The sequence below is a fragment of the Geotrypetes seraphini genome, chromosome 15, assembly GCF_902459505.1.
Source record: "Geotrypetes seraphini chromosome 15, aGeoSer1.1, whole genome shotgun sequence".
Classification (NCBI taxonomy): Eukaryota; Metazoa; Chordata; class Amphibia; order Gymnophiona; family Dermophiidae; genus Geotrypetes; species Geotrypetes seraphini.
The window spans coordinates 56,852,993-56,871,914 of record NC_047098.1 but is presented as its reverse complement, the minus strand read 5'-3'; the positions used below and the strand labels follow the sequence as shown (position 1 = coordinate 56,871,914).

Genomic DNA, 18,922 nt, shown 5'->3' with positions numbered 1-18,922 from the left:
CTACTGACGGTGTACCGTGTGGAATACTTCAGTTAGTAGATGATGAAGGGAAGATTTTATCCTACTCCAGTCTTCAAGCACAATATCAATGTGCCCACAATGAATATTTTGCATATATACAAGTTGTTCTTTATGTTTATTCTCCTCATGGGCCTTTTAGGATCCAGTAAAACGTTCTCAACCCTGTTACATTGCTCATGATTTGAACTCAATCTACCTGTATCATTGAGTATGTCATTGTCCATGTCTCATATTTTAAAATATTTTTTAAAGATTATAATTAGATTCCCTTTTTTATGTACAACTATGATAGGCGAATTATCAAAATTTTTTAATAAACTTGAAACGAACAGATTATAGAATTTTTGTTTTTTTTGTTTTGCTGGGAGAGGAGCAGACCCCTAGGATATCCTTTAAAAAAGTGTTGGTTGTTTATCTACCTTCTCTGTTTCCACCGAGATCTTCTTTTTTATGTGATGAATTTAAACCTGGAACTCCTGTGGGTGCATGGGCAATCCCAACGTAAAGCTAACTCCTTAACCGTGTCCATGGAGGAGCAACTTCTGTTGGATTTAGCATCCCCAATCATTTTGAAAAGTTGACTCGTATGCCTTCCAGTGACAAATTTCTTCAAAATGGAGGGCAGGAGCCGTTGAGAGTGTGCCTGGGATGCTCAAGAGATCAGTTAAAAAAAAAAAAAATCATTCCTGAGCATTAGAAGTAGATCCACATGTGCAAAGTCAGGATGACATTACCAGCTATGAGACTGTATTGCCTGTTGCAATAGAAAAAGGTAATAATGGCAAAATAAAGCTAGAATGTCTTAGAGTTTTGGAGGAATGATCAAACTTCATTGTGCCTTTAAATGTCTTCTTTTCTCCCCCATTTGCTCTGGATATTTTTAACTATAGCTATAATCAGTGGTGTGGCTAGGACTGAGTGGGAAAAATTAAAACGGGCCTCCTGTTGCACCATCTATCCCAAAGTAGTGAGGATGGGGGCAGGGCATGGCAGGGCAGACAAAGAGAAACCTTCTCTAGTAAACAAATCCTGCAAAAAGCAAAACACTTTTCATACCTCTATAGGAAACTTGACATAGTAATAGAAATAGGGATGTAAATACAAGATATCAGAGATTCACATTTCTAAATGCTGACCTATTAGAATTAACAAATTCAGAAAAAAATACAATGTCTATAGTCTGAGCATTAATTACTTTGGGTCCAGTTTCTCTTCTCTTTTTTTTTTTCCTTAACACACTTTAAATCGCATTCGAATAATACAGAATATGGCAGTGCACTTGATCTTTGGATTAAAAAAATATGATCATGTGAGTCCCTTTTATCAGCAACTGCATTGGTTGCCATTCGAAGTGCAAATTCTCTTTAAATTTAGCTGCACTTGCTTTAAAGCTCTTTTTGGTCTGGCTCCAGGATACCTATCGTCCCAATTTAAAGTATATAAGTCAAATAAAAATATTCGCAATGTCTGTATGTTTATGTTCCCATCTACTAAAGCTTGTCGCTATAGAAGATTCTTAGATAAGACATTTGCTTTCCAGTTAGAAAAAATGAATTCCTAGTTAAGTCCTCTGATTTCTCCAACGCAATCATATCAGGCCTTTAGAATGTTACTGAAAACCTATTTGTTTGATAAATTTGTATTATGATTATTCTCTTGACTTGTTTACATGTATGCTTCACTGATTGTGAACCGCCCAGAACTCATGGTTGGGCGGTATACAAGAATAAAGCTTATTATTATTATTATTCTTGTCCAACATTGCCCTTCTGTGTCCCTGTCCCTATGCTCCCTCCATGGCCAGAGTCTCTTCTCTGTGTCCCTGAACCTCCCCATGTCCATCCAGCTTTTTCCGCCCGTCTTCCTTTCTTCCTGCACTCCTTCCCCTGAATCAGCAATTTTCCCTCTCTCTTTCTCCTGTCATCCCTGATTCAAGTCCTCAGTCCAGAGCCAATATCTTTCCCCCTGGCATCCATCCCACACCCCCTGGCTGGTATATTTCTCTCTTTACTGGTCCAGCATCTATGCTCTATTTTTAGTCCAGGGGTCTCTCTCCCTTTTTCCTAGCGCCCCCACCTTCCCTGGTTTGGGTCCTACATCTCTCTCTGCTAATCCCATCTTGCACGGGTTCAGAATCTCCTTCTGTTCCAACCCTTCCCCCGGTAGTTCTCCTGAATTCCAGCAGGTGACCGGTAGACAGTAATGTGAACTGCATTCAGCACTGCTAGAGCCTTTCCTTTGCTGCATCCCATCTCTTGTGATGTCATTTCCTGTGGGCAGCTAGCAAAGGAAAGGCCCTTAGGTGGAGCCGGTCACATGCATCCTCTTCACATCGCTCCCTCTGCCAGTCATCTGCTGGGATTCTGGAGGACTGCTGGGGATAGGGGAGTGGAGGAGATGTGTGAGGAGGAAGGGAGATAATGTTACTGGGTACCACAGGTGGTCAGCTGATAAAGACAGACAGTGGGATAAAGAGCAGAAGACAGCAGGCAGCACCTACCACTGGGTGGCCCTAGGCATTCTGCTGGGCTTGTTCAATGACAGCTATACCCATGACTATAATTTATATGGGTCTTACATTTGTGTTCTCTTTTTTTTTCATAAGCAGTGAGAGGAAAGGTTATCCAGGTATTCAGAACTTATCTGAATAACTATGCGGCTGCTTATGAGGGTCATTCAATAATTTATCTACCTGAGTATGAAAGAAAGTAGTAAGTGTGTTGAAACAAGTCTGTGCATGTTATGATGTCTCAAGGTTACGCATGCACAGTTACAGCTCAGTGCAAGTCTAATATTCCAAGAGACAGGATGTCAGGAGAATCCTCGTGCAAATCAAGTAAGAAACTGCTAGATTTGGAGCGCCATTCAGTGATAAAATTTCTAAAAAAAGAAAGGAAAAAGCCAAAGGAGATTCATGAATGCATGACTGCAATTTATGGTGAGTCTGCCCCACCATCCTACAAAGCACAGTTACTTACCGTAACAGGTGTTATCCAGGGACAGCAGGCAGATATTCTCTATATGTGGGTGACGTCATCCACGGAGCCCCGACGCGGACAGCTTTTCAAGCAAACTTGATTGAAGATTTCAAGTTTGCTGGTGCTGCACCATGCATGTGTGTGCCTTCCCGCTCCACTAGAGGGCGCATCCCCTCCTCGTGGTCTTCAGTTCAGATAGCTAGCAAAGAAGCCAACCCCGGGGAGGTGGGAGGGTTGTGAGAATATCTGCCTGCTGTCCCTGGATAACACCTGTTACGGTAAGTAACTGTGCTTTATCCCAGGACAAGCAGGCAGCATATTCTCTATATGTGGGTGACCTCCAAGCTAACCAAAAAAGGGAAGTTGGCAATTTAGGAAAACAGATTACGTAAAACCGACTGGCCAAACCGGCCGTCGCTCCTGGACAAAGTATCCAGACAGTAGTGTGAGGTGACGGTGGCAGCCTTGCAGATCTCCTCAATTGGCGTGGACCTGAGGAAAGCAACAGAAGCCATCATCGCTCAGACTTTATGTCCCGTGACCCGACCATGCAGCGAGAGACCAGCCTGAGCGTAGCAGAAGGAAATACAATCAGCCAACCAGTTGGACAAGGTGCGCTTGGAAACAGGACGCTCTAAACGATTAGGATCAAAGGACAAGAAAAGTTGAGGAATCTTCCGATGAGACTGGGTGCGTTGGAGATAGAAAGCCAACGCTCTTTTAAAGTCAAGAGTGTGAAGCGCCACCTCACCAGGATGAGAATGGGGCTTAGGAAAAAACACTGGAAGAACAATAGAATGAGGTGGAAATCCGACACCACCTTAGGCAAGAACTTGGGATGAGTACGCAGGACCACTTTGTCATGATGAAAGACAGTAAAAGGCGGGTCCGCTACCAAAGCCTGCAGCTCACTAACTCTGTGAGCAGATGGGAGAGCAAGCAGAAAGATCACCTTCCAAGTAAGGAACTTCAGATGAGCTTTATCCATGGGCTCAAACGGAGGTTTCATCAATTGAGCAAGAACCACATCCAGATCCCAAACCACAGGGGGAGGCTTGAGAGGAGGATGGACATTCAAAAGACCCCTCATGAAACGAGAAACCAAGGGGTAGACAGAGAGCGACTTCCCATCCAGCTGCTGATGGAAGGCAGCAATCACGCTAAGATGAACATGGACCGAATTTGTCTTGAGACCAGACTGAGACAAATGAAGCAAATAATCCAGAACCGAGGACAAAGAAGAAGACAGAGGTTCCACATAATTCGAAGCACACCACATAACGAATCTCATCCACTTCTGAGAATAACATTGCCTGGTAGAAGCCTTCCGAGAAGCTTCCAAAACATCCCTCACCGACTGAGACAACTCAAAGGAAGGAGTCAGGAGGAAAGGAACCAAGTCGTCAGATGTAGAGACTGTAAATTGGGATGCAACAGCGAACCTCGACTCTGAGACAGCAGAGAAGGAAAAACAGGTAGAAGAAGAGGATCCATGACACTGAGTTGAAGAAGCAGGGAGAACCACAACTGCCGAGGCCACCGAGGAGCAATCAGGATCATGGTGGCGTGAGCCGACTTGAGATGCACAAGCGTTCTCAGGAGGGAAAGAAAGGGGGCAGATGCTGATGGAAGTGGGGGAGAAGGGAGAGGAGAGAGTGAAATGCCAAACCATGGGGGTGTGGGAGAGGGAAGGAGAGGAGAGAGATGCCAGACCTTTGGAGAAGGGAAGGGAAGAAGATGGATGCCAAACCAATGGGGATGAAGGGAGAGTTGGAAGTGGGAGGCATAAAGTTTCGGGAAGGGGAATAGAAGGAGAGAAGATGCCATATAGAAGGGGCAGAGAGAGGGTAGACAGTGGAAGAAAGGAAGAGAGTGACAAGAAGATGAGGAAAGCAAAAACCAGAGAAGACAAGGTAGAAAAAAAATTCTATTTATTTATTTTTTTTGCTTTAGGGGAGATGCATCGCTGTTTCTGTGATGTTGCATTGTATGCAGCATCCAGCTTCTTGGTGCTTTAGTTTAACCTTTGTATACGTAATTTTATTCTATCTCCCCATTTACAAAACTGTAGAATGTTTTTTTGCGTTGGCATCTGAGCTGGCTAAAAACCACACTACAGTTTTGTAAAAGGGGGAGGGGTTAGTTTGTAATTACATATTAGGCAAAGGTGTTTTCTGTGTTCGAAAAGACATGGTTTTCTGTTAGGATTGACAGTGTAGGATTAATCGGTACTAGTCTGGCTTGTTTAGTTTTACAATGGGTGTATTGATGTACTGCTCACTGCAGTATGTAAGATGCTGCCTTTTCCTAGGTACACTCTTGTGTGATGTGTAGATTGTCACTAAAAATCATGTTTTTCATATAGATGGGGTGAGGTGTCAAAAAATGATGGGCCCCAGGTGTCACATATGCTAGGTATGCCACTGCATCAAAGAAGCTGTGACATCCTGGAATGAAGGTCGAAGAGAAGAATTCTTTTCAAAGGGGATGAAATCATTGCAGGAAATGTGGATGAAATGTATGGAGCTATCAGGGGACTATATCCTCTATAATAAAACCCTAAGTGCACATGCGTACTTACAACTCCATGTTTCCTGACAGCGTGATGTGTGCCAAATTCGATTTCAGGCGTGTGGGGCGGCTTGTGATGCATGCAGCGATTTAAGTGGCGGTGGCGGTTTGACTCTTGTGCTGCCGCAACGCCTCTTCTCATCCCTGGACCAGCAAACGCAGCAGCTGCGGCCCATTTTGATAATGCGAGGTAGGCTGGCCTAGCAAAAGTCCCGAGGCTGCCCGGGCTAGCGGATGCTGGACAAGGGGAGCAGGGAAAGGAGAAGGCCTACTGCTGGACAGGGGAATCAGGTAAGAGGTGCTGCTGGATGGGGGGAGGTAAAAGGAAGAGAGAAGGCCTACTGCTGGACAGGGGGAGCAGGGAAGGAGGTAAAAGGAAGGGAGAAGGCCTGCTGGACAAGGGGGAGCAGGGAAGAGGTGCTGCTAGACAGAGGGGAGATTAAACAAATGGAGAAGGGCTGCTGCTGGACAGGGGGAGCAGTGAAGGGGTACTGCTGGACACGGGGGAGGTAAAAGGAAGGGAGAAGGGCTACTGCTGGACAGGGGGAGTAGACAAAAGATGGTGGTGGACAGCTGAGGAAAGAGAGAGACAGAAGGAAAGAAAGGCAGACAGACAGCGGCCAAGGAGAGAGAGAGACAGAAATAACGATAGACACACACATCTATTTTAGCACATGTTAATCTAACGGGCTTAAAGACTAGTTGAAAAATAAAACAAAAATTTTTTGAAAACTCTTTTCTTTCCTACCGAGGTAGATAAATTATTGAACACCCCTCGTATATCCAGATGAAGTTATCCGATAAGGTTAACTAGACAATTTTAGGATACCTATTAATTTAACCAGAATTATCTGGGTAACTTTAGTCAATGCTAATCAGCAGAAGTGGATAGCTAAAACTTAACCATGCCCAAGGAATGGCCCCCAGAGCCATCCAAGGCCATCTTACCTATCAGGTCAATTAGGCAATCATCTAGGGTAACAATAGCTTGGGGGCATCAAAGAGTAGCTACAATCAAACTAGAATAGCTCCTGACATCCAAACAGCTCAAAGAACCATTAGTACAAACTTTTAACTGCAGGGAGGATGGATAATTTTCCAAAGGCCTATTTATCTGGATAAATAGCCAGTTATCCAGGTAAATGGCTTTTGGAAGTTGCCCTCATTTTGAATGTTTCATATTTAGAAGTGTTGATGTCCAAATATGCATTTCTACAGAATTGCTCCAGGATGAGTGATTATGGCATAATCATTATTAATTATAACAATCTCAGGTGATGGGGGGAGCTAGAGGAATAAGAGATCATTGAGTCAGGGATGCCATACTAAAATTTACCTAGGGCATTTAACAACCATGTATTGGCCCTGGTGCCACCTCTTTTTAGCCAGGTAAGTATTTATGGGAAACTATTTTCCTAGACAAAATTTAGCAGCAGAGTGAGGGGAAAATATAAATAGCTAGGGTTTGTCCAGCTTCAAAAGGTAGCCAGATAAACCCTCAACTGCTTTCTTTTAAGATGTGATTTTCAAGTCCTCTATATTCCATAAATCAGCCTAATTGCAGCTTGTCAGTATCCATAAGTATGAAGAAATTAAGGCAGTGCTTGGCAAAAAAAAAAAGGAAAAAAAGCAAGTACTAATTGTTACCTTCAATCTGAATTTTACTAGCCAACTCAGGAGGCAAGTAAGACTGTATCAAATGTGGTCTGAAAAGTTAAACATATAATATAAATGAAGTGATACATTTTGGAAGACCACTGATCACTTTAAAGTACATGAAAATGTATATTTGACTGGAACTGATGAAATAGAATCAGTTACTCTTGTGAAGAATTTAACTTGTTAAAATAAAAATTACTCATTATGCCTTCTGATTATATTGCTATCAAGAGCCCTGAAACATTCAGCTCCAGGAATTATGGGATCATTTTCTGGGTGATTACTCAAGCATGTGAGCTCACAGGTATGAAACTGGCTTAATGCTTAGTTGCCCTGCTACAGTATACCATCAATGAAAGAAATACCAGAATAAATACTCTTTCAGATGGTACTCCACAGGTAACAAAATACATGAGCAGAGCACCCTACTATAGCAGTACTTCTTAATCTACTCCTGGACGAACTGTTAACCAGCCGGGTTTTTTGGATTACCACCATCAATATGTATGAAATAGGTTTGCACATATTAGGAAACCCTTGTATACAAATCTGTGCCAAACATATTCGCTGTGGTAATTCAGAAAACCTGGTTGACTAGATATGTCTCAGGAGAAGGTTGAGAAGAACTTCATAATGAATCACCAAAATAAATCAAATATTTTACATGTTTTAAAAAAATTATATAAAGATTATTGCCCTCTGCCCTTTTTTTAAATCTTGCTTAATGGCCCCAAAGTGACCATCTGGTAACAAATATCACAGTAATAAGGTAAGACCTTTGAGATACTTTTGTGCATCAATAGGCAGTAAAATGAATCAGGATTTAATGATACTTTCTGGAACCATTACTAAAGAAACACAATCAATGTCTAATGACAGATCCAAAAAGAATCATTATAGAACCTACCACTCCACTGCAAATCACCTTTTTGACTGAAAAGTCACTGTATGAGGAATGGAATAAAAAAAGTTTATATAAACTCAGTTTTATAAGATCTTGGCAGTTTTCTAGTAACCATAATGGTCCTAAAAAATCTGGAGCCTTCCTGGTTGTGACACCTTTTAAAGAACCAGATAATAAAGGTGCTAGTATATACCTTTTGCATTTCTAAAGAGGAGGATTCAGAGGCCTTGAAACTCACATACATCAATAATTTTCTTGTTGGCCTTTATGAAAAAGGGTATCACAACCTATAAAGATTCCGGTTTCAAATGAACCAAAAGCCAAGCCCTTTTAATTTTTTTTTAAACAGTATTCCTTATAGCTTGAATGACTGAAAACATCAGTTAAGGAATTTATTTATGTTAGTGTTCTTTAAAAATTGTAAGCTATACTGAATACAGTAAGAAGTGGCAGAGTGGAATTAAATGTCTAACAATATAGTAAAATAAGGTTGCAGCAGATTTGGTAGCTATTATAGAAATATCTAGAAATAAAGAGTAGTATCAAGACCAAAATTCAATTGAGAAAGTGTGTCTGTCAAATCCTGACATTTGGAAGACTAGAACTAGTTACAAATGTCCCTGATTGAATTAATGTTCTCTGCAGTTCATAGTAACTATTCTGGGACTGGGATTTTATTCTTATTTACCAAGCTCTAAATTGATAGGATCTATAATAAATTTGATCATCGCCATCTGAGCTGAATCACAGAAGCCAGAATCTAAGCTTTTCCCACCATACCTAATACAAAACATTTGCACATTTTGAAGAATTGCGGAAATTTAAGAAGCTCAAAGAACAAAACAAAAATCTTGAAAAAAGTCTAAAGTTATTAAGAACAAACATACTTTTTAACAACAAACTTAATTTTGGCATTTCCACGGACAATCCTTTCTAATCGTGGAATTCCAAACCATGTGGGGCTCCGGAATGGGATTCCTTCTGGCAAACCTTCCACATACAGAAACTCAGGATTTGATTCAAATACAGGGTAGGGTACCTTCACAGGTTCTGTAAGACCCAAAGCTTGCGCTGAAAACAGAAACAATAAAAATTATATTCTATGTATTGGAGTAAAAGAAAATACCATTTGGTCTTGCTACATAAATTTGAATTTTAATGATTTCTCTTAATATGATGACTCATTTATCTAACACATCAAAATTCTACTATAAGGGGATCATGGATACAACAATTTGTCTACCAAATAATCCTCACCTCAAATTATTTAAAAAAAGAGACCTTAGGCCCTCGCCCAACAAAAGCGTCCTTTGGGCCTGTTTGATGCAGTTGTGACCCGGGATCGGACGGAAAGACCCGGGTAATGACTTCAACCAGGTCCACTGGCTTAAAAAGCCTGCCCACTATTGGGTCCTCCCTCTGATCAGGGGCTCCCACAGATTCTTGGTTAATATAGCCCACCTGAGACCCAGAATCCTCTAACCCTTAGATTCACTCTGAGGGAGTAAAGGAGATTACAGGAGGTGAAGGGGGTCAGGGTGGAATGGAGAGATCAGATGAGGGAAGGGGGAGAGAGAGGAATGAGAAAGTAGAGAGACATTGATGCTGGAAAGGGGGTCAGCAGAGAAATGAGAGAGGGATAAAGATGCTAGATCTGGTGTAGGAGAGATAAAAATGAAGAAGGCAGTGAAGCTGGAATGAATGATGTAAAAAAGGAGAGAGGAGGCACAGGCTGGATGGACAGGGGAGAGGGGCATAGAAAGAAGTCAGATACATATGGAAGGGGGAGAGGGCAGACATTGAATGGCACGTGCAGATGCTGGATTGAAAAGACAGGGCAGATGCTGGAAGGAAAAGAGTGAAAAGAAGATGAAAGCAGGAACCAGAGACAACAAAAGGTAGAAAAAATAATTTTATTTCTATTTTGTCATTAGAATATATCAGATTTGAAATATATATCCTGCTAGAGACATAACTGGGGACTGCAATATTCTGTTAACATGATATTTCTATGTAGCATTCTATAATAACTTGGCTTGTTCGATTTTCTTGATAGTAGAGGGGATATATGTGAAGGGGAGGGGAGACAGGGGTTTTGTTGGTCTGTGCTCTGTATATTTGTATTTATAAAATCACAATTATTCAGAATATTGTTTCTTTTTATACTTTAATAAAATATGTTCAATATAAAATCATAACTGCGGCTTGTGCAGATGGGATCAGATGGTTTGCGGGGACCAAGCTCGCGGAGATGGGGCGTAAACTGGGTTTTTAAATTTTAGTCCTAGTAGTTTGCCGGTCCACAAAATAATTATTTTATTTCTGCCGGTTCACGGGTGTAAAAAGGTTGAAAAACACTGCTCTAAAGGGTTGCCTCCCCCCAGCTATAATCCTCTGAACCATAGACTGTATCTTCTTACAGGTAAAGCTGTCCCAGGATCTCTGGGAACCTCTGTAGCACCAGAAAGCCTCAAAATTGGATAACCCCCCTACATCCCCTCCCAACACACACACAAAACAGAGCAGAAAAAAAGACACCTTCTCAACTTGTTCGCAGAAGAAAAACATCCCCTCCCCTCCCCCTTCCCCCCTGAAAAAAAGGCAGGAGAGATGCCCACTCCCTCGTGCCACTGGAGGTCCCCTGAAACCCCACCCTCCAACCCCCCTGTACCTTTTTAGAGAAACTGGAGCGGGAGGGAAGTTCAGTCAGTCACACTCTTAGGCCTGCCACTTCAAAATGGCACTGGGGAGGGAAAGGCAGAAGGGAGTGGATATCCCTTCTGCCTTTTTTTCAGAGGGAGAAGGAGGAGGGTAGGGGATGTTTGGAGAGGCGCCTGGCACGGGGTTGAGCCTTTGGTGGTAGGAGGGAGTGGGCATTCCTCCTGCCGTCTTGCTGCTGCTGGGGGAGGGTGGTCGGTATGGCAGGAGGGAGTAGACATCCGTCCTGCCAATTTTCTTTCATGTGGGGGTGGGTTCAGCATGACAGGAGGAAGTGGGCATTCCTCCTGTAGTTTTGCTGCCGTAGGAGGGGCAGGGAGTCACCATGGCAGGAGGGAGTGGGCATCCCTTCTGCCAATTTTCTTTCATGGGGGATTCAGCATGTCAGGAGGAAGTGGGCATTCCTCCTGCCATTTTTGCTGGCATGGGGGGGGATGGTTCATGGTGCCGGTTTCTGGGGGGTGAGCTTTTATTTTAATGGGACAGATATTGTACTATGTAATATGCACAGCATCTGTGCCCATAAAAAAAAGGTTAGACAGGTAAGCAACTGCTCTTGACCAGTCGCTATTTTTTGGATCGCTAAAAGCAATCACTTTTTAGTGCATCAGGAGCCATGTTAGAGTATCAATCACTAAAGCTGTAAAAATACGTTTAGCAATGATCGCTGGCTTTAATACATCTGGGCCCTGGTCGTCAGAACTCCTGTCTCTCCTGCACTGGAACTGAAAATTAGATTTTCTCTCTTGACAAAAACTAGTTGGCTAGATTAGGTGGCAGAGCAAAGGAAAGTCTCAGCTACTTGGTTCATCCTCAAATCTGTTAGTAGTCATGTCATTAATCACATGCTATACTGAAGACATAATTCTTATTTTCAAATTGAATTATGACTAAAACTTGAAGTTTATCTCCAAAACATATAAGAAATACAGAATAGAAAAATCAAGTACTAACTTACCAAATTTAGAATTAAATATTTCCTCTACCTGCTTTCTTAATTTTGTAATCCTAACATTCCAGTCTTCTTTGACTAAAAAGATAAATTACAATCTTGAAAATATGTCATTAAAAAATCAATCAATCAATCAAATATATTTACATCCTCAGCAATGATTCAAAATACTTAAAGGATAATATTTCAAATTGACACAGCTTTCATGTGGATAAAATATCTGTAAGGCAAACATTTTGCTTTGAGGTGTCAACCTAATTCGACTATTTGAAGTACTGTCTTACCTCCTGCATTTGGCTTTGGTTGAAAAACCTCTGGTTGGCTCCGAGCAAGCAACTCTGGCCTGTAATTAACAAGGATTTACTCTTTTAAGCCATCCTTCATACTTACTTTACTGTGCCTTGAGTACAGCAGTATGAACTTTGCTTAAGCTGCAGTATTTGGAAAAAACAGCCAGGTTTTAACAGATTCTTGTTTACTAGATTTAGACTAGAGAAAACTAAAGAATATAGAGAGAAAAAGTCCAGATTCAGGAATAATTGAAATTCTACCTAATCTGCTTACATCTTATATTCCCTGCTTACTGTACATTTGTTTTATCCCCACAAGCTCAAGCAATATACGTTTTCCAAACTGCAAACAAGTATGTGAATATCTTTCTTAAAAAAAAAAAAAAAAGTCATCTCTGGTTTATTCTCAGCTCATGAAGAAGCAAAATTTGCCAACTTACTTTTTGATTATAAATTTGATTCTATTTCCCATTTGAATAATTTTCTCCAACCTAGGAATTCCATACCAAGATGGGCTTCTGAATGGAACGTTCTCAGGCAGTCCCTCTACATACAGATCATTAGGGTAGGCCTCAAATTTCTGGTATGGAACAACCATAGGCTCAGTTTTTCCCATGGCTTCAGCTAGAAAAAAACCACAACATTAACAAAAGAGCTCCTCAAAGTTTTAAACATTTGAATTGCCTCAGCCAAATAAATCCATAAACACCACCAGGGTTTCAAAGTTTCAAACTCCCATACTTAATGGAAATGAGAAAGCTGCAGAAAAGAAGGGAATAGGACAGTGACAACTCTGTCTCCCAGTTTGCATGATGACATTTAGGGGTTCAGTATTGTCCAATAAGGGAATCACTCAACCACATTGTTTCAGGAACAAGGATTGGGAAGAGATGAAAGAATGAAAAGAAAATTTATTACAGTTCTCAGAATCACTAATAATTACCATTCATTGAAGAAACCAGTATTTGATTGGCTGGAAAACTTATATAAATAACAGGGAGTTACAAAACTCAGAATTAAATATATAAATGCACCATTACATCTAGATTTGCATTTTCACATGCAATTTTAGTTAAACACAGTTTCTTCTCTGTTGCCACTTCTCTGTTGCCACTGTTTCTATATTTTCCACACAAAAAGCCTTGAGAAAACCCTAAAGTACATAAATCATCCTGAATGATATTCTAGAATTTTAAAACTTGAAATAGTAATATCAACTATTCCTCTGATCTTCTGATACAGGCTTTATGGTAAAGAATATGATGGCAAATTACATTCAGAATCCAACCTCTGCTTTAAAATAAAAGGGAAAGTAAACATTCAAATCTTACGAAAAACTGGAGGAATAAACATTTTATTGTCCTGAAGTGAACTTACAGTATCTTTTTTTAATGCAAATTTACTCAAATTAACTATGGAATCTATAGGCTCCTTTTACTAAGATACGCAAATGAATTTAGTGTTTCCTAACAACTTTGCTTGCATGTGTTAAGTGTCACGTAGCACATTTTATTCCTATGGGCTTCTTAACATTTAGAGCCAGATTCTACAAAGGGCACACAAAAATGGCACCGGTCGCATGTCAATCATTCTCCAGCACTGTTTGTAGAACTGCAGCCAGAAATGTAGGCCGGAGTTTTGAAAGCGCCTACCTTTGATGTGAATTACATCTACAGAGGCACCTAACGTCGCCTATGGTCATTTTTGGCCCAGAACACGCCTACTTTGACCTTAGGTGCTGCTAGGCACCTCTATAGATGTGATGCTGGCGCTGTTTTTATAGGCGGCTCTCTGGGTGCCTACATTTTTTAAACATTTTTTTGGTTTTTAAGCGGCGCAGTCACTTACTGTGCTGACTGAACAAATTAACAGGTGAACTGCCTCTCTCTCGCAATCTATACAAAACTCTGCTGCACGATTTATCTTCTGCCAACTTCACTACACTCAAGTCACCCCTCTCCTCAAATCACTTCACTGGCTTCCTATTCATCTTTGCATACAGTTCAAACTTCTATCACTTACCTACAAGTGTGTTCATTATGCAGCCCCCTCAATATCTCTCCTCTTACACCTCCCGGAGAACTCCGTTACTCCGACAAATTGCTTTTATTTGTTCCCTTCACCTCTACTTCCATTTCCAGACTTTGTTCCTTTCATCTCGCCACCCCGTATGCCTGGAATATACTACCTGAGTCTGACCACCATGCAACTTCCCTGGTTCAAAAGTAGACTGAAAACCCACCTTTTTGAGACAACCTTCAACTCATAACTCTACTCACCATCCTAGCCAGCAGTTTAACTACCCCCTCTAAGTGTAACCCCTACTCTGGCATCCTGATTGTTTAGACTGTAAGCTCATTTGATTCTGAACAGCGCTACTTATGTCTGGTGGTGCTCTAGAAATAAACAGCAGTAGTAATTAAACCATTAAGTTAGGCAGTGGTAGAGCGCCTACTATTGCCTAACTCACAGTGCTATTTAGAGAATTTGGGTCTTAGTGTGCACGAAGGGCCTGGTTCTGTATAGGATACCGGTCTCGACAGCCGTCTAAGAAGTGGCCGAGAATCAGGTACCATCATCCTATACAGGATCGCATCTGCCCTAACCTCCCAATTCTCTAACCTGTGCCCATATCACTGGTGCTGGTTAGAGAATCGCGCCGTAGCCTGATTGCAAAGATAGGCGGCTCAGCTATCTATCTTTGTTGAGGGATCCCTCGCCATCAGCTGATCACGGCAAGGGAATACCAGATCAGTGAGCTGGCAGAACTCCCTGAAGCCGTATTTCAGAGAGTTCTGGAAGCTCAGATGATCAGGGGGGAAATACCCTGCCACAATCAGCTGAACCGTCTACTGTAGAGGTCCCCCCCCCAACATGTACTCCTGAAATCGGCAGAAGGGATGCCCACTCCTGCCTTCAATCCCCTGAACCTCTCACATCACGATTGGCAGGAGGGATGTCCTTGCCAATAGCCTCTTCGATTCCACGAACCCCCCTCCAACTACTGACACTCCCCCAAATCTCAAGACCCCACCATGGCACCCCAATCGGAGTCTTAGGCCATGCCCATTGCATCCCAGAATGTACCGGGAAGGGGAAGGCCCACCATTTTGAAGAGGCAGACCTTCTGACTGGAGGGAGTAGGCATCCCTCTGGCTGGCCTTTCTTCAGAAAGATACCAGGGGGGGAGGGGGGCTGTTGGGTGAGCTTAGGGGTGCCGGGATGGAGTCTTGAGGTTTCGGGAGGTGCCGGGGTGAGATCTTGAGGTTTGGGGGGGGGGGTGTTGTTGGCAGTTGGGGAAGTTTGAGGGATCAAAGGGGCCGGCGGCAAAAGGGAGTGGGCATCCTTCCTGCCAGTCATGATGGGAGGGTTTTGGGTGGTGTAAGGCATCCCTCCAGCCGATTTTGGGTGACAGAGGTATTTTCCACCTGATCAGCTGAGCCAGCAAGACTCTCTGAAGCACAGTTTCAGGGAGTCCTGCTGGCTCAGCTGATCGACTAATTTTAACTTTTGAAACATATCAGGCAACTATCATGGCTCTAGGGAGATGCCAAGGGCCATTTAAAATCGCCCAAGGCCACTTCTTGGCAAAACCACACCTACGCCCTTCCTTGGGTGAGCTTAGGTGTCCCTAGCCCCACGACAAATGTCTACAATGTAGGCATCCTGCCTCGGGAATTTTTTAAAATAAAAACGTGTGTCCCTCCTGATTGGCTGCCAGATGGTAGTAGGACGCCTACCGCCGCCTACATTTGGGACACCCGTTTATAGAATCAGACCCTAAATTTGTTAGTGCATCTCAGTTAAAGGAGCCCTAAACATCAATTTTTAAGTCTTTCTGACATTGTAAAATTTCTTTGTAAATAGATGATTTTAAAAATTATTTTTCAGAAATATAACCCATATAAGTGTGCATGCTTACCAAATTTTTTACAATACAGCTGATCCACCATCTTTCTTAATTTGGTGATTCTAGCATACCACTCTTCTTTTACTAGAATTGACAATGAAGAACCAAAAAAACCAAGGAAAAAAAGTAGTTAATTTTACCAGTTGCTACTGAGGAAGGACATAACTGGAAAATGTTCCACTTACTCATAAAAGCTTTGACCAAATTTATTATTTTCTCTCATTCTCCCCCCCCCCCCCTAACACCCCCCTTTTACAAAACCGTAGTGCAGTTTTTAGCGCCAGCTGCAATGGTAACAGCTCTGACGCTCATAGGAATTTAGGTGGTGCTAAAAACTGTGTTACAGTTTTGTAAAAAAGGGTGGGTGGGGGGTTATGTCTACGGGGAAAATATTTACTATATCTGGTGCTCCGTGTTAGACTAAGAACACAGTTGTAATAGAGGCAAACAAAAACCAGGCTTTTTCAAATCATACCCATGTGCATAAGATCAAAAGACAATGGAATAAAAGAAAATCTGTATTAAGATACAATACTCAATTATTTGTGTACGCCTTTATGTAATGTATGATGGGAAGACATTGAACTAAATATGGTAACTCTTTATCAATAAGATTATGAAAAATGAAAAGAAAGGGGTGATTTTGATACAGTAACTATGTAACATCAAGTGGTAATGAGAAATGCAAAGCATTTGTTGATATATCTGAGCTACAATATAAGAGCATAGAAGGAACATAATAGTACATGGTCTGGCGGGACAATACATAACTGAATGATGATATGTGCTAAGCATGATATAGCATGGAATGACTGGCAAAGTATGGAAGTGTCAGCAATTACAGTGCATGACAGTACGTGGCATGGTAAGGTAATACATAATGGCGCAAGATAATATCTTTTAGGTATGATTGTGTTCAAGTTGACAGTGAGTACCTCTGGTTTTAATGTGACAAATTTTTCATTATTTCTCTCTCTGTATTTGGCATGCAATTTTAAATGTATTTATGTTCTATTTATTTGTGTATTTTTAAGTGTGCAGACGCCTGATGGAGGCACTAGCCAAAACATAGGCCATGTCAGGAAGTGTTATTCCATGTATTGGATATCTTTTTACTTTCACTGTGAGACTGATACATACAATCTTGTATATAGCTGCTACATTCTAATGACCCCTGACACAGGCATTAGCTGAAACATGGGCTACTTCGTCTGAATTTTGTCTCCACCATGTCATTCCATCTGTGGCCCTCTACACTATTTTTGCTTCATGATACTGTATATCTGTGTTGCTATCTCCCTCCAGTCAAGACGCTTTGAAGCACTAAATTTAATGCAGCAGAATGGGTAATAAGAGGTTGACTAAGGGTAAATATTATATTACATCAGCTGCACTTAATGCTGTTTTGTAACCTGTATTCCATGAATATTCACTTGCCCTAACTCAAATGTCCCTAAATATTACTATGACTCTACCTCTAGTTTTAGAAGCTGTATGAAGCTCTTTTCAGCCATTAATACATTTTGTTCTTAACCTCAATGCATGCAAAATTTGGAACATGAACCCTTACTATTACCTATCTTTCAACATTGAAGTCAGGATCATAAAGACTATCCTATCAGATTTCGCTCTCTTGATTGAATAAGTTGCAAATGTTGCTTGCCTGCCAGCTTGGAATAAATCTAGAGTGATTTTCATACACTTAAGTATGAATACCTGTAGCCTATCAGCTCAGACCTTTGCTAATAACCTGGCATCCAAGTTTATCAACAAGATCAGTCTGCAGGAACTAGTTATCATCCTTGCCTTGCGATACTGTTACTCTCACTGATTCAGGGATCTCCTCCCTTGCAATTATCACACTGAACATTTTCATCATTGGTCCAATCAGTGTCCCTATGGAGGGCTGTGGCTTTACTCTGATTGAGAGTTCAGATTGCTTTGAGTATTTCCATCTCCATGATGTCCTTAACAAGCAACTCTGCTTCCTTCATATTAAGTTTTGGCCTACCTGATCTTACACTTCCCTAATGAATAACGTCTCATCAGTCAGTGCAAAAAGTGCAAAGAGGCATGTTACATTGGTGAAACAAGCCAAATGCTAAAGACCAGAATCAATCTACATAGATACATTAAGAACTACAGTATGAACCAGGATGTGTCACCTCTGTCGGACAACACTTTCAAAAAACTGACCACTGCACCGATGATTTTATGGTGAGAATACTAAAAGGGAACTTTAAAACAATCCAAAAATGTAAAGCCTTTGAAATCAAAATGATAAGGTATTTTGACACCTACCAGACAGGATTTAACAGAGATCTGGACTTTCTTTCCCACTATAAAGACATTTAAAACTGCTCTGTCATCTTTCTGTCTCCTGCCAACCAACCCTCCCTCCCTCTTCCTATCCCTATCCCTGAAATGCTTTCATGTTTTCCTTATATACTGATATTTGTCAACATTTAATTTTTTTCTGATCTGAAGAAGGGTTACTTTTGAAAGCTCATCATAAAATGCACTGAGTTAGTCCAATTAAAAAAAAGGTATCACCTTATTTCCTTTGTTTTTTAAATTGTTTATACTATATTGGACTAGTAATATTCATGTTTGTATGTATTGTTTTTAACCTTTTATTATTATTTTTTAGGCAAATAAACCTGTGACTTTCTGGTTCAGCTATTCCACCATTCCGGTTCTTTGGATGCCGGGATTTGTTTGTTGCTTTCCTTTTGCTCAGTGGAGGTTTGAGGGGTTTTTTTTTGTTTGTTTTCATGCTGCATCTCACACCCAGAGCCCTATAGTGAGGCTTTGATGCTAAGAACCTCAAGGACTAGGTACCACTGGATTGCTGAAGATGAGACACTGCTCATTCTCATGTAGCAACAGTTGTCATCAGAGACCAAGATGGTGTGGCGA

At 41.3% G+C, this 18,922-nt stretch overlaps 1 protein-coding gene across 9 annotated transcripts in view; it reads right to left on the bottom strand.

Annotated features, from left to right (window-relative positions):
• GTF2I (general transcription factor IIi) overlaps positions 1-18,922 on the bottom strand; it is a 158,699-nt gene that overhangs the window by 53,044 nt on the left and 86,733 nt on the right. For all 9 annotated transcript variants that reach the window (XM_033922230.1, XM_033922229.1, XM_033922225.1 and 6 more), the window contains 6 exons: positions 16,016-16,087; positions 12,534-12,717; positions 12,088-12,146; positions 11,810-11,881; positions 9,021-9,204; positions 7,218-7,276 (listed from right to left, as the gene is read on the bottom strand). In XM_033922230.1, coding sequence (XP_033778121.1) covers positions 7,218-7,276; positions 9,021-9,204; positions 11,810-11,881; positions 12,088-12,146; positions 12,534-12,717; positions 16,016-16,087 — 630 coding nt within the window. The remainder of the gene's footprint in view (positions 1-7,217; positions 7,277-9,020; positions 9,205-11,809; positions 11,882-12,087; positions 12,147-12,533; positions 12,718-16,015; positions 16,088-18,922) is intronic.